This window comes from Larus michahellis, chromosome Z, assembly GCF_964199755.1.
Source record: "Larus michahellis chromosome Z, bLarMic1.1, whole genome shotgun sequence".
NCBI lineage: Eukaryota > Metazoa > Chordata > Aves > Charadriiformes > Laridae > Larus > Larus michahellis.
The window spans coordinates 2,804,818-2,817,887 of record NC_133930.1 but is presented as its reverse complement, the minus strand read 5'-3'; the positions used below and the strand labels follow the sequence as shown (position 1 = coordinate 2,817,887).

The window sequence follows — 13,070 nt, the reverse complement described above, 5'->3', positions numbered from 1 at the left end:
TTTTTTTTTTTTTTTTTTCCCTAAACAGCTTCCAACACTCATTTGCTAAGACATATCTCAGAGGCCCTGGCTGCCTGCTCAGGGATTTGGCAGCTGAAGGTTTGCCTGAGACACCTGAAATCGTCCCTGTGTGGCTTTCACAAGAAACCGGACATTCCCATGACTGTCCTTCATGATTTTTAAAAGCCATCTTTAAATATATTAAGGGTCTTTTTGTCTTTGAAGAGCAGTGACTCGCCAGGACACATCCCCGAGATGTAACATGTCATTTTGATAAGTAGCGGCCATGATTCACCCACAACACATCCTGCTCCCAACAGCCCTGTAAACGGTGGTTAGCACACCCTACCAGCACCTCAGTGGGACTATCGTAAGGGAGCTTGGGCGATGACTCACGGGAAGGGTGAAGGTATGGATTAGCTGGCTTTAAGCACTGGCTCCACACCTCGGTGGAGCCACCAAGTGAAACGTACCCCTTCACAAGGCCACCAGCCCCATGGGGCTGCCTGTAGTTCAGCAGGATGGGAAGCAGTCATGAGCTGAAAGGGCTGCTCAACCTCAAGCATGGAGAAGACATGTTTTCATGGAAGAGCTAAGCTGGAAGCACGTGGCAAACAGAGACTCATGGGCAGAAAGATGGATGAGAGCCAAGAGGAACATCCAAAAGCCAGGAGAGACAGGTGGACACAGCACACATCTCCTATTGAGGAGCCAAGCCACATTAATACCAAATACCTGGAGCACACCAACACCAAGCACCCTGACAACACGAAACCACCCCGCTGGTACCACCACCAGTGCCCATACGGGAACAGGAATTATGAACTGAAGAAGGTGGTGATGGCCGTGCATTAAAGGACGACATGGCCAGGGTATCCTACAACCTGCCCTGCACCATAAATAGAGTGGAAGTGGGCAGCAAGACATGTCACACAGTTGGTGATCTGCTATAATTGCCAGAACAGGGTCTGAATGTCCTAACAGCACCATCGGTTTCATACAGATAAGCGCAAGAGACTAAAAGCCAGTACTAAAAAGCTGCTCATGGAGGAAAAATTAAATAATTTTTTTTAAAAAAATCAAACGGGGATTTGGTTAAAAGTGGTGAAGGATGGTGGCACAGCGGGTCAGGAGCACACACTGCTGGAGGAGCTGCACTGCAACCCCACCACCCTGCACCAAGACATGGGTTTGGAGCCATACCCTGCAATTAAGGGCTTATATTCCTTGTAGTAAGGGTTTATAGACTTACGTTGCTTATAGTCCTATAGTCCAGCCTTTGACACGTTTAACCTATTCCCATGAGTCACGGGTTTCAGTCGGCTGCAGAAGGCTTTGGACATGGCCAAGTCAAAGACAAAAAGGAGCGCACAGCTGGAGAAAAGGTCACATTTCCAGGCTGCACACTCTTCCCTGTAGGGATGTTCCTCTCCAAGCCCTCTGGATACCCCAGGAAAGGCAAAGACCAGAAATATCAAATCCTTAATAGCCTCCTCAGTAAAACTGATGAGTTTACCATGACCTGGGCATCACATTAAAGAGCATTCAAATGAGGAAGGCCGCGTAAAACCCATCACCCACCACCCCATGGTCCTCCCCAGCCCTGCCACCATCTCTGGATGGGTCTCTGCTCATTTCCAGAGGACCAGGCTAAGCCAAAACCCAACCCAACTCTACCCCACAAGATGTGTCCTGCAGCAAGCCAGAGGCATATGAGGGCAATCGCTTTACACAACCAACTTGAGACCGAGAAAGCTCACAGTGAATTTTTTTTTCCAGTTTTGCTAAATACCAAATTCCTCACTGAAATGTTTTGCAAACATTTCACGTGTCTGCCAAAGCTTGGGGCCTTGCTGCAACCAAAGCAGCCATTTTTCTGACCTGGATTGTAGTTCATGCTGATGTTCCTTTAACCACCACAAAATGCCTCTGTTTGCAGAATGGGTCAAAGAGCAGATAATAACACCACAAAAAACTCAACTCAGGGCTTTACCTATGCTACCTGCTATTTATTACACTGCTGACTAACTCAGAAGGTCAAAGTCCACCTTTCACGCTAAAGTTAGGCTATTCCTGTGGTTTCCTTCCCGAACAACTATCTGAGTAAGGGTACACTACTCCTTTTTTGGCCAGAGCTACAAACCAATTGGCATATAAATTAAAAGCCCAATGTGCCTAGAACTGCACTGCACTATAGCAAACTGAGATCAGCTTCAAATATATATATATATAAAAAAAATACAGATACAAACACACATAGCCTTCTTTCTTAGTCAGCAGAAGGGATGCATGCATTCATGTTCAGGGTTGTAATTTCCTAGGCCTGGTTATTGGCAGGAGAGAAGAATAATGAAGCAAAAATCCTCCATTGTAAATACATTCCTCAACGGCAGCCAGGCTGCCTGTGACAAATGCCCTCAGTTAAACACCTTCCTCGGGGCAGAAGAGGGTAGGACTGACTCATCCCATCCCATTCCACCCCACAAGACCAGCACGAGCCACGTGTTGCTTCGGGCTCCTGACCCGCTGCTGTCCTCAAGTTTCCATCCTTCACCCTGGAGTTAACCCAGCATAGTGCTGCAACTTGGGATGTGCGCAGTGGGATTTCACGCACGCCCACCCCCCCATCCCCAATTTCACAAGCTTAAAACAGTATCAGGGTAGGAATTCTTAAAAATAATTTTTTAAAAAAAGCAAGTTGACTAGTCCCAGTCAGCAAAAGGGCATAAAGCAGGAATCAAGTTAATTAAGCCCTGCTGGAGTCATTCCCAGGGCTGTGTCCCAGCATCAGCGCTGAGCTCCATACTCCTTAACTCAGTGGCTCTCATCTAACCCCAGCAGAGACGCTGTTAAATGCACAACTGAGATGAACAACGGCATGAACAGAAAATGCGGTTATTTTTGCAGCACAAAGCCCGTGGCATGCCCTGCAGCAGGACATCCATCCACACGACACCAGTAGAGCACGGGGCAAACTCCAGCCACCTCCTGCCTGCCGAGAGAGGCAAATGCCCGCAAAGCCACCAGCACCCATCTCTCACCACCCTTGAACCTACTCAAGGCCATGTAACCAGTGGAATGAATTGTATTTAAACCCCCAAGTCTGGTTTTGCTTTGCTCTCCTCCACGCCATCTTGGGGAAGCTGAGGAGGTCCCCAAGCGGTAGCAGAGGTGGCAATGCCCTTGGCAATCATATTTTACATTTCAACGATTTTCTCTCTGCAACTGCAGCTAATAATGAGGCAGGATCAGGAGGAGACCAGGGATGCCGATGGATCCATCTTTAAATAAAAATCCCAGCGTGGCTTCCAAGCCGACCCTGCCCTTTGTGGCATGACCCAGACTTGCCCTCATAATCTAAAATAAAGAAGAATAAAAACACCAAAAACTTCAAGTATAACCTGCTTTTCCTAACAGCAGCAGCAGGTGTTCAGAAGCTCTGCAGCCCTAAGAGCTCTGCATCAGAGTTCCCGCGGATGTCCTGGAACCAAACCCCAAACTTTCCCTGTCCCCCACACTTATTCCCAACAATGTTTTCTACATCATACACAGAAAATCTTCTCTGTTCCTTCCCAGCTGCTCCTCAACCCCAACCCAGCACACAGACACCCGCTAAGGATGAATCCTCCCTGAGCCTTGGAGGATAAATAATTTTCAGAAAGGTTTTATGCCAGAAGGTTTATGCCAATTCATTGATTCAATCAGTGTGCGATCACACTGGCAATATTCGCTTTTGAAAAGTTTCTCCCCAGGGTCAGAAACCACCAATTCATTCCAGCTACTTTATTTAATACGACAACTTAAGTGAAAACCAGAGAGTTTCTCCTACATCCAACACTAGCCATTAGAAGAGGATTTTTTAATGCATTAAGTTCTATCGTCTATTAAAAAATACTTGGCATATAACAGTCACTTTGCACAACAGGAGGGGGAGATGGGGGGAAAGAAAGAAATAATCTGGTTTCTTGCTCATCCAGAGCTTGCAAACCTTCTGAAGAGCCTATCTCGAGCTGCACAACACCCCAGGAACAGAAAGGCACAGCTTACTCCCTAGCCTGGCAGAAGCACTATTTTGCATTAGGTTCAGAGGCTATGCTTAAATTAACAATTAACATATTTTAAGAAGTACCTTTAAGAGAGCAGAACATCCAGATGCAAAAGCAATTATATTTGGTTTAGTAATATAAAGAGCTTCACCTTGCAATAACGAAGGCCAGCCATGCAAACAAGTCTAATCTCCAGTCTAATGCTGCAAATCAAACCGTTGCTGGAGACGGCATCTTCCGGGGCGATGTCCTCCCTCCATGCTGCCCAGCACCCAGCTCAGAGGAGCAGAGCGTCCCTGTTATCTCATTACAGAGTAATGCTGGCATCTGCACAGGCTTACGGGGATTGGACTGCAGTTACCTCGGCTGGCGTTTAGCTGCATCAGCAACAGGTTTCTTTGGAGGGCTCTGGCCGGAGAGGAAGGAAAGAGCATCGCATGCGGGGAGATGCCTTTTTTTCAACCAAATAGGGTCTGAGCAGCTCCTCTGCCCAGCTGCAACCAGTCTGGCTGGGCACATCCCACTACTGCCATGCTCCAGCAGGAACGCTGGGGACACGGCAGGAGCAGGACCATCCTCAGGCAGCCTTAGAAAGATGTTTTCACGGGGCAACAGGGCCACACACAGGTTAGGCAAAGGTCCACCTGGAACAGTTTTTTCCAGGTGGGAATCCTCAATGCTGCCTTCTCCCCTTGCACGCGCTGGTGCCAGGGGCTCCAGGACCAAGTCTGCACCCTTTACCATGCAGTTCCTCTTCTGCTAGCATGCAAGTTGCACTAAATTCATCTTTGCTTCTGCAACAAAATAAATCCACAGCCAAAGTCCCCAGGTACTGCATCGTGAGCAAGAAGAGTCTTACAATGGTCTCCCCATAAATATTTACCCAAGTGGAGTCCTACATGCCTGAAGGTTGATGCAGTTTTGGAACTACTCACGTGCTCATAATTAGGCACAGCCGTTAATTAACTTGTTTGATGGGGGCTATTAAACACCAGTAATCCCTGCTCTTAAAGGGGCACAAGTGAGATCCCGCATGGACAGGGCCTTCACCAGTAACTCACGGCTGCTGGTGTTTCCAGGATGGGTTTCCCTCCAGTTTAAGTGCTCCTCAGGGCAGCGCTGAGCCTAACACAGCACAGTCATTGGCGTGGCTTAACAAGCACCAACTTAAGCACCGAGAAAATATTACATGTCCCACAAGGTCCCAGGAGATCTTCTGCAAGCATCAAGGAGAAGTTAAGGACTCTCTACACAACACATAGCAGCTCCCATTACAGCCCAAGAGGAAGGAGAGGTGGGAGGACCTGAGAAGTCCCATTCGGCGGCTCCGAAGCAGCTCCCCAGCAGTTTCTTTCATCCTGGTTCAACCAGGAGGAGGAAGGACTCCAATGGAGGTACCGTTGTGGCTGCGCTAATGCAACACAGAGCATCAGATCAATAGGCTTTTAGCAAGACAGCTGTATTGATTCCAGCGAGCCGGATTGTCCGCCTTCCCTCAAAGAGCTTCACCCCCACCCTGCTGACAAGGTGATCTAGGAGGCCCCACCTCTGCGCTTGGAGAGTCATCTCCTGAACTGTAACACCCCATTGAAGCTCTCCCGCTCTTCCCCTCTCCTTTCCTCTGTTCACCCCCATACCAGCCTGCAAGAGCATCTTCTGGCAGCCGCGCACAGATGGTGCATCAACACCCAACTGCCCAGGGCAGGTCAGCCCTCCACGGCAGGTTGTCTTCTCCCCACCATACTCTCGGAGGCCTCTCTACCATATATGAGCTATAAGGCCACAGGGCCAAATGCCCTCATCCTCACAGAGGTGATGTGCAAGTGACCCTCCTTAATGCTTTCTAAGAGTAGGCTACAGAGCAACATATCCACTTCACCTTGGGACCTCCATCAGCAGCCTGCACCCTCAGCATCTTAAGGCTGTTGGGTTTGTTGTGGGTTTTTTTTAAGCCGTCTTTGCTCTTTTTCTTATATACTCAAAGTCCCAGGAAACATTTTCTTGCTGCTTCAAAGCCCAGAGCCAGCACAGAAGCCCCACACAGAAGGAGATCCAGCAGGACAGTCCTAAATTTCATCGCAACACCAGCACATAGCCCCACAGATGACCTATACGGGTTCCAAGCACCATCAGTGGCCCCACCACCTACCACAACAGTTGTGTCCCCAAAACGTCCCCGCAAGACAGACGGACACCAGCAGAAGGGCCAGTGCTGAAACACCAGCTCTCATCAAGAATCTTTGTTGTCATTAACAATAAATTTAATGACATGCACAGATTGTCACCAAATTGTCACTTCTCAAGTGCCTCATCGAAAAGTCCTTGTACAGCAACAGGATCACAAGCGATGCCCAGGCAGGCATCTTATACCCATTCAGCGGATGAACAGGAGTATAAACCTCATCAAAACACAGCACAGACTAATTACCTGTTCATCAAGTTAAGAATCAGTTAACCTGGTTGTTATAACCAGCCCATAGATACGGATAACACAGCGCTTGCAGCCAGCTTCCCTCCTCCCTGGGGATGCTTGCCATCGCATCCATGCACTCATCCGATGAGATGCTGCGGTCGGCACGTCAGAGCAGTTTAGCCACGGCTTTCCTTGTGCTCCCCTTCAGATCTTCCAAAGGAAAAAGGTTTTCCAAACCTGAGACTTTGCTTTTGAAATGCTCCCGAGAAGGACAGAGGTCAGCCCGCTCACAGACAGCCCAGCTCAATCCAGAGGGGCTTCTTAAATTCCCACAAGTTCAAAGGAGGAGCCTCCAGATTCACACATCATCCTGCCTCCATTTGATAACAACGGCCAAAAAAATAAGCGGCAACCCCCGACTTAACACAAAAGCCGTTCGCAAAATGAGTTGCAAACGCAGAAATCTGCAGCAAAATTAAGCCTGGGAGACTGGCACGGAGACAAAAAGTGGGTCCTTGAGAGGGCTGGTGCCAGCCTGGCAGCGCCTCCACGCTGACCACGGTCACAGGAAAAATTTAAAACATTAAAATACTAAAATTCTCATTAGTACAGTAGATGATGCTGGCACTTCACAGCCTTTCAGCAAAAACCATTCTGAAGCCAAGCACTTTTCTCGATGAGCCCCTGCCTAGTGTTATTGATGGCTTTTACTAAGCACATTCCCTGGATCCTGTAGCACTCCCGGGCAGCCTCAGGAAGATGCGGAGCGCAGGGAGAGTGCTCTCTCCGTATCAGTTATCGCTCCATACTGGGCTGATCTCCGGCTGCGCGCGAGGAGCTCTTTCATCCAACCAAGTCAATCAGGAAAGATCTCTCCAGACACAAATATCTCGCCGGGGGGGGGGGGGGGGGGGGGGACGGGCAGAAACCCCCAAACCACACAGGGTGCATCTCCAGCCCGCTTTGGCCAAAGAGCGGGAATACCCTGCACCCTGCCCAAATATCCCACAGCCACAAAATAATTAAAAAGAAAAGATCTTGTCTAGATCCCAGGCTCTGCTTAAAAAAAATCAGCAGCCCAGCTTCCCATGGTCACAAAGGCCACTTTTTCGGTGGAAAGCTGTGGTTCTCTCTGGGAAGCGACGGGGAGGGCGGCTGGCTGCCATCCCGCTGGCATATCCGTGCCAGCCCGGCGGCGCGCAGCACCCTGCCAGGCCACCAGCCATGTTACCTTCCCTCGCTGCCATGAGGAAGCGGGTGCGCTTGGTCGGACCCCTGCCGAGGGAGTAATATTCGGGAGTTGCAGAACAAAAAAAAAAAAAAAAAAAAAAAAAAAAAAGACTCTGGAAACCGGGCACCTTCGGAGCATTTCGGTGAGTTACAGCAGTTGTAAGGACTGCTTTTCCCCCCTCCCTCACCCTGGTGTTTTAGGAATAGGAGGGAAAATAAATTATTCTATGAGGACTTGGGGAAGCTGAGCGTGTTTTGGCTGCGTGTTCACCTGCTCCAGGGACGGACCCCACGAAGGACGAGGCCAAGGCCGCCGTGACCCACGGGCGAAGTTCGCCCTTCCCCACAGAAACCGGCTCCTTCACGAAATCCCTGTCCCTTCCCCACAGAAAATCGGTCACCTCACGAAACCCCTGTCCCTTCCCCACAGAAAATCGGTCACCTCACGAAACCCCTGTCCCTTCCCCACAGAAAATCGGTCACCTCACGAAACCCCTGTCCCTTCCCCACAGAAAATCGGTCACCTCACGAAACCCCTGTCCCTTCCCCACAGAAAATCGGTCACCTCACGAAACCCCTGTCCCTTCCCCACAGAAAATCGGTCACCTCACGAAACCCCTGTCCCTTCCCCACAGAAACCAGCTCCCTCACGGCACCCCCGTCCCGGCTCCCAGGGCGGGCGGTGGGGTTTCTCCTCTCCCGGGCACCGAAGGGTGCGGGGAAAGTTGCGGTTCCCCTCCGTGACTGTGAAACAATCCCCCCAAAACACAGAGAAGATACCCCCCCCCTGAGGACAGGCGCCCGCCCCGCTCACCTTGGTGTAGAGCTGCGCGGCGGACATGGCCGGGGCGGGCGGCGCTAGGCGTGGGGCATGGGGCCGGCAGGCAGCGAGCGGCGCCGCCGAACCAACCGACTGCCGGACAGACCGATCGACAGACCGACCTTTACACCCGTCGCCGCCGGCCGGGGCGCGGGGAAGGAGAAGAGAAGGGAGCGGCGCGGAGCGGGGGGGGGCAGAAGGAGGAGGAGGAAGCGGTACCGCTCCGCCTCCGCCGCGCCCCGCTCAGGTATGGGGCGGTGCGGCCGGGCACGGCACGGCTGGGCTCCCTTCGGCTGGACTCGGTTGAGTTCGGCTCCGTCCGGCTCGGTTCGGCTGGACTCGTCTCGGTTCGGCTGGGCTTGGCTCCGTTCCGTTCGGCTCGGCTGGGCTCGGCTCGGTTCGGCTCGGCTGGGCTCGGCTCGGCTCCGTTCCGTTCGGCTCGGCTCGGCTGCAGTCGGCTCGGTTCGGCTCGGCTGAGTTCGGCTCCGTCCCGTTCGGCTCGGTTCGGCTGAGCTCGGCTCCGTCCCGTTCGGCTCCGTTCGGCTGGACTCGTCTCGGTTCGGCTGGGCTCGGCTCCGTTCGGTTCGGCTCCGTTCGGCTGGGCTCGGCTGGACTCGGCTCCGTTCGGTTCGGCTCGGTTCGTCTGGGCTCGGCTCCGTTCGGCTGGACTCGGCTCGGCTGGGCTCGGCTGAGCTCGGCTCCGTTCGGTTCAGCTCCGTTCGGCTGGACTCGGTTCGGCTCGGTTCGGCTGAGCTCGGCTCCGTTCGGTTCTGCTCGGCTCGGCTGAGCTCGGCTCGGTTCGGCTGAGCTCGGCTCCGTTCGGTTCTGCTCGGCTCGGCTGAGCTCGGCTCGGTTCGGCTGCGCTCGGCTCCGCTCGGCTCTCCTCAGCTCCAGCGTGAGGGAGGCGTCGCACTTCCTTCACTTGAGGTGCTGAAACGCCCTGCATTTGCTGGTGGGTTTAGGGTATTTCCCCCCCCCCCCTTTTATTATTCGTCCTTTTCCACGGAATTAAGTCATTAAGCCCCAAGAAGGTGCCCCTCAGTGGTTTCAGGCCCTGCCGCCTTCATACATCTACGGGGGTGCAAAGAATGGCCTTCCTGTGGGAGCCTGTGACGGGCCCTGGCACCAGGAGTCGCACCCGCATGAGCCTGCTGGAAACACACTCAAGGAACCCACCAGCGACGGGATTTTCTCCATCTTCTCCTGCCTGGAGGTGGCTTTGGGTTCCCACCACCACGGCTGTGCTCCGGGGCGCTGGTGGTGTGTCACCCTGACGTCGGGAATTGGCCAAAAAATTGTGCAGAAACAGCCAAAAAATGGTCCCCAGCCCGTCAATCCGTAGCCACGCCGCCTCCCTCCATCCCCTGGGAGCACCCCATGCCCCAATTCCTGCTTGTAAGGCACTTTCTTTGGGCCTGAGAAGGATGATGCAAATCCAAAGTATTCCTAAGTAATCACTACTGCTATTCATTATCGTTCAGGGCATTTTGCATATTAACTAAGCAGGCGGAAAACGCCCTCAGCAGGGCCCATTCCCTGCCACAGTTGTTTACTCCATCAGGGGGGATCCCCCCTGCCGTGGCTTCGGGCTGTGCCACGCACAGGGCACCCACAGCCTTTAAAGCCACGCTGGTGGCATCTCACCCTCCGCTCCTCGTCCCTTGGGGGCTGAAAACACCCCCCATTTTGGTGTCTTTTGCCTTTCTGCCCCCCTCCCCAGGACCCTGGCAAGGAGCAGCGCCAATTAGGGTAGGAGGACAGCCAGCATCGCAGATATCTCTCTTTTCCAGCTCTTTATGTCCTTGATGAATCCAAATAAATCGCAGGTGGCTCCGGGGGAAGATTGGAAAGGAGCAAAGGGGAGAAAAACCTGCACCCTGTCCAGAACTTACCCTGGGTAACACATTAGGCAGCGTAATCTCTGCAAAGCCTCCAAGATAGCTTTGTTGGGCAAACAAAACTTGCTCCTCTCCTTTTATTAAATCAACGGTAGAAACAAAATGTGAAGCACTGGCATGGAGCAAAGGTTTCAGTGAAGCCTGGGTAGCAGTGATAGCCCAGAGGCAAAGCACAGCCGTTCCCATGAAATACCAGCTGGTGCCGCGTGTGATTTGCCATTAATCTAAAACTTTAATTAAAGATAGAAACTAAAAACCCCAAAATACATAGGAAATCCCTGAAGTGTGTCCTAAGTGCTGAGTTGCCTGAAATTCTCTCGTTCGGGAGGCTCCTTTCCATTTGGGAATCAAAACTTGCGTTGATCGTAATATTTAACAAGCGCTGGCTCTTAAATAGCATTTTATGGTACTACGTATTGCATTCATGTTGAAGGCACTTAGAGGTGAAAATTAACCAAATACCAGGTTTATTTTCCTTGCAAGTACAGGTGTTGGAGATGCGTGTGCTCTCCCAGATGCTCACAGGTCCCAGCTTTGTCCCTGTGGCGCAAAAACACATGGAGACCCCAGGGACAGACGGCTGGACGACGGCACAGAGCAGTGAAGGGCTCTGGAGGGCTCAGGGAGGTGGGAAGGGTGCTGGGGCTTGTGCTGGTGGCTAGAAACGGAGTTTTCTGCTCTGCAACAGGCACTCCGTCGTTTCACAGCAGCTTTGGGCATTTATTTAGGTACAGGAGTGAAGGCAAGTTTGCTGTTGAATTCAGATGGGCAGGAGAAACCAGCGTTTCTGCAGTGAAATCCCCTGACCCCCCAACTGCGGTTACAGCGTTGAATTTCGACGCAGGAGCCGGACATTAACCCCAATAACCCCCTCCTGAAATCCTCCGCGGAAACACTCGGCAGCAGGATCTACCGCTGAGAGCGCAGGTGGCGCCAGGGGTAAAACGAGAGCTGAGTCAACCTCATGCCTCAAAATTAGGAACAAGGTTCAAAGTAGTTTAGACTCCCTCTGTGTGTGTATTGAGGTTTGCTGGGAAAGGCTTGTGCTTTCGCTGGATGTCTCCTGGACGTGGCACTGCCTGCGCGGGGCGCGGTGGCAGGTAATGCAAAAATATGGAGCGTTAATTCTGACAACTAAAAAATGCCCATCAGCACAGAGTTCGCTGTTGCTAAAATACAACCCCAGGTCCTGAATTTTTGCCCGCAGAGTTGTCCCAAGGACCTGGAAGCTGGACTTTCCCCCTGGGCCGTGCGGGAGTCACCACGTGCTCCGGCTGGGCACGATCCTCGGGTCTGGCCGGGGCTGCGGTGTCACTGTACCTGGCCATTTCTGCAGCAAGCGTTTCCTCCCCGTGTTAAAGCAATGAATAATTAACAGAGAAGGAATTTCACGTAAATAAAACCGAATCTGTCCGAAGCTGGATGTAGCTTTGCAGTGAGCCTCCAGCCCCAAAGGCGCTCCCACAGCCCCGGACAAGTGCCAGGGGTTCAAACCTCGGAGCGGGTCTGGGAAGATGTGATGGGGACAAGCCGACTTTGCCACAGGCAGGTCACCAACACGCTCTACACCTCCGCTCTTTCTCCGTCAACGTGAAAAACATAATAAAAAAAAAGACAGGGAAGCGTATTTTGCAAAGCTGCAGCACCTGGTGAAATGGCGAGGCTGTAACTGCCTGGTTTTTAAATGCCAGCGGTTTCATCTCCGGGCTGCTCGCACCCCTGGTGCAGGGAGAGGTCACCCAGCCACGGAGCAGGCCGCTTCGCTCGTCAGCGCTGGCCCTGCGCTCTCGCTTTAACAGACGGTTGGGCTCCAGGATGCCTCAAACACTCAGGAAATACCATGATTAGGGAAACGCTTCAGCCTTGGCACAGAAAAATCACGGAGAGGATGATTCTAAAGGAGTCTGCAGCCTGGCGTGAGCCTTATCCCTTCTTCCAGACCGACCTGAAGTCTCCAAAGAGTTCAGCAGCAAAGGGGTCAGGCCCAGCAACACGTTCATCGACCACAAGTTTTGTCTCGGAAGAGCTTCATTGCCGGTTATCCCCTGGGAATTCGTTTCTGCTGAAGGCAAACCTCTTCCAGTCTGGTCTTTTATTTTTGTGCAAACTTCACGTTCATTGCAGAGGAATTTTGCCTCCAGGAGCAGAAGCTCAGACACTTTATAAATGCTTGATAGCTCTGACCACCTCTTCTGAGTTATTATTTTATTCAAAAAAAAAAAAAAAAAAAAAAAAAAAAAGAGATTTATGATGGTTCTGGATGTCTCAAATTCACCGAGCTCACCAATGCGGTGCTTTTTGTCTCTCCTATTGGGTGCACCCAACACCAGCGTCACAGCCTTTAATAACACACTTTAATGAATCCTGGAATTCTGAAGGTGCTATTAAAGTTCATTTTTCAAAGAGGGGGCACAGTAGTAAAGAAAAACCCACATGGCTTGCGCGGGGCCGCACCGGGAGCCTGTGGCAGACCAGGAAATTAATTTCATCATTCTGCCAGTTTGACCCAGCAGTGAGAGCAGAGACCTCTGACCACCTGAGCTCTCTGGACTGAGGAAGCTATTTCCGTTATCTGGGATGGCCTTTCCCACCTGGAAAACAGGAGGAGCAGCTCTCAAGTCCTCTGCACGGCTTCGGAGACGGCTGCTGGAAAACACTGTAAA

At 51.9% G+C, this 13,070-nt stretch overlaps 1 protein-coding gene across 3 annotated transcripts in view; it reads right to left on the bottom strand.

The window, feature by feature from the left end:
- The window catches only part of MYO5B (myosin VB), a 158,855-nt gene extending 150,271 nt beyond the window's left edge, over positions 1-8,584 (bottom strand). For all 3 annotated transcript variants that reach the window (XM_074571051.1, XM_074571052.1, XM_074571054.1), the window contains exon 1: positions 8,504-8,584. In XM_074571051.1, the coding sequence (XP_074427152.1) occupies positions 8,504-8,530 (27 nt within the window). In that variant the 5' untranslated portion in view covers positions 8,531-8,584. The remainder of the gene's footprint in view (positions 1-8,503) is intronic.
- Between the last annotated feature and the right edge of the window lie 4,486 nt (positions 8,585-13,070).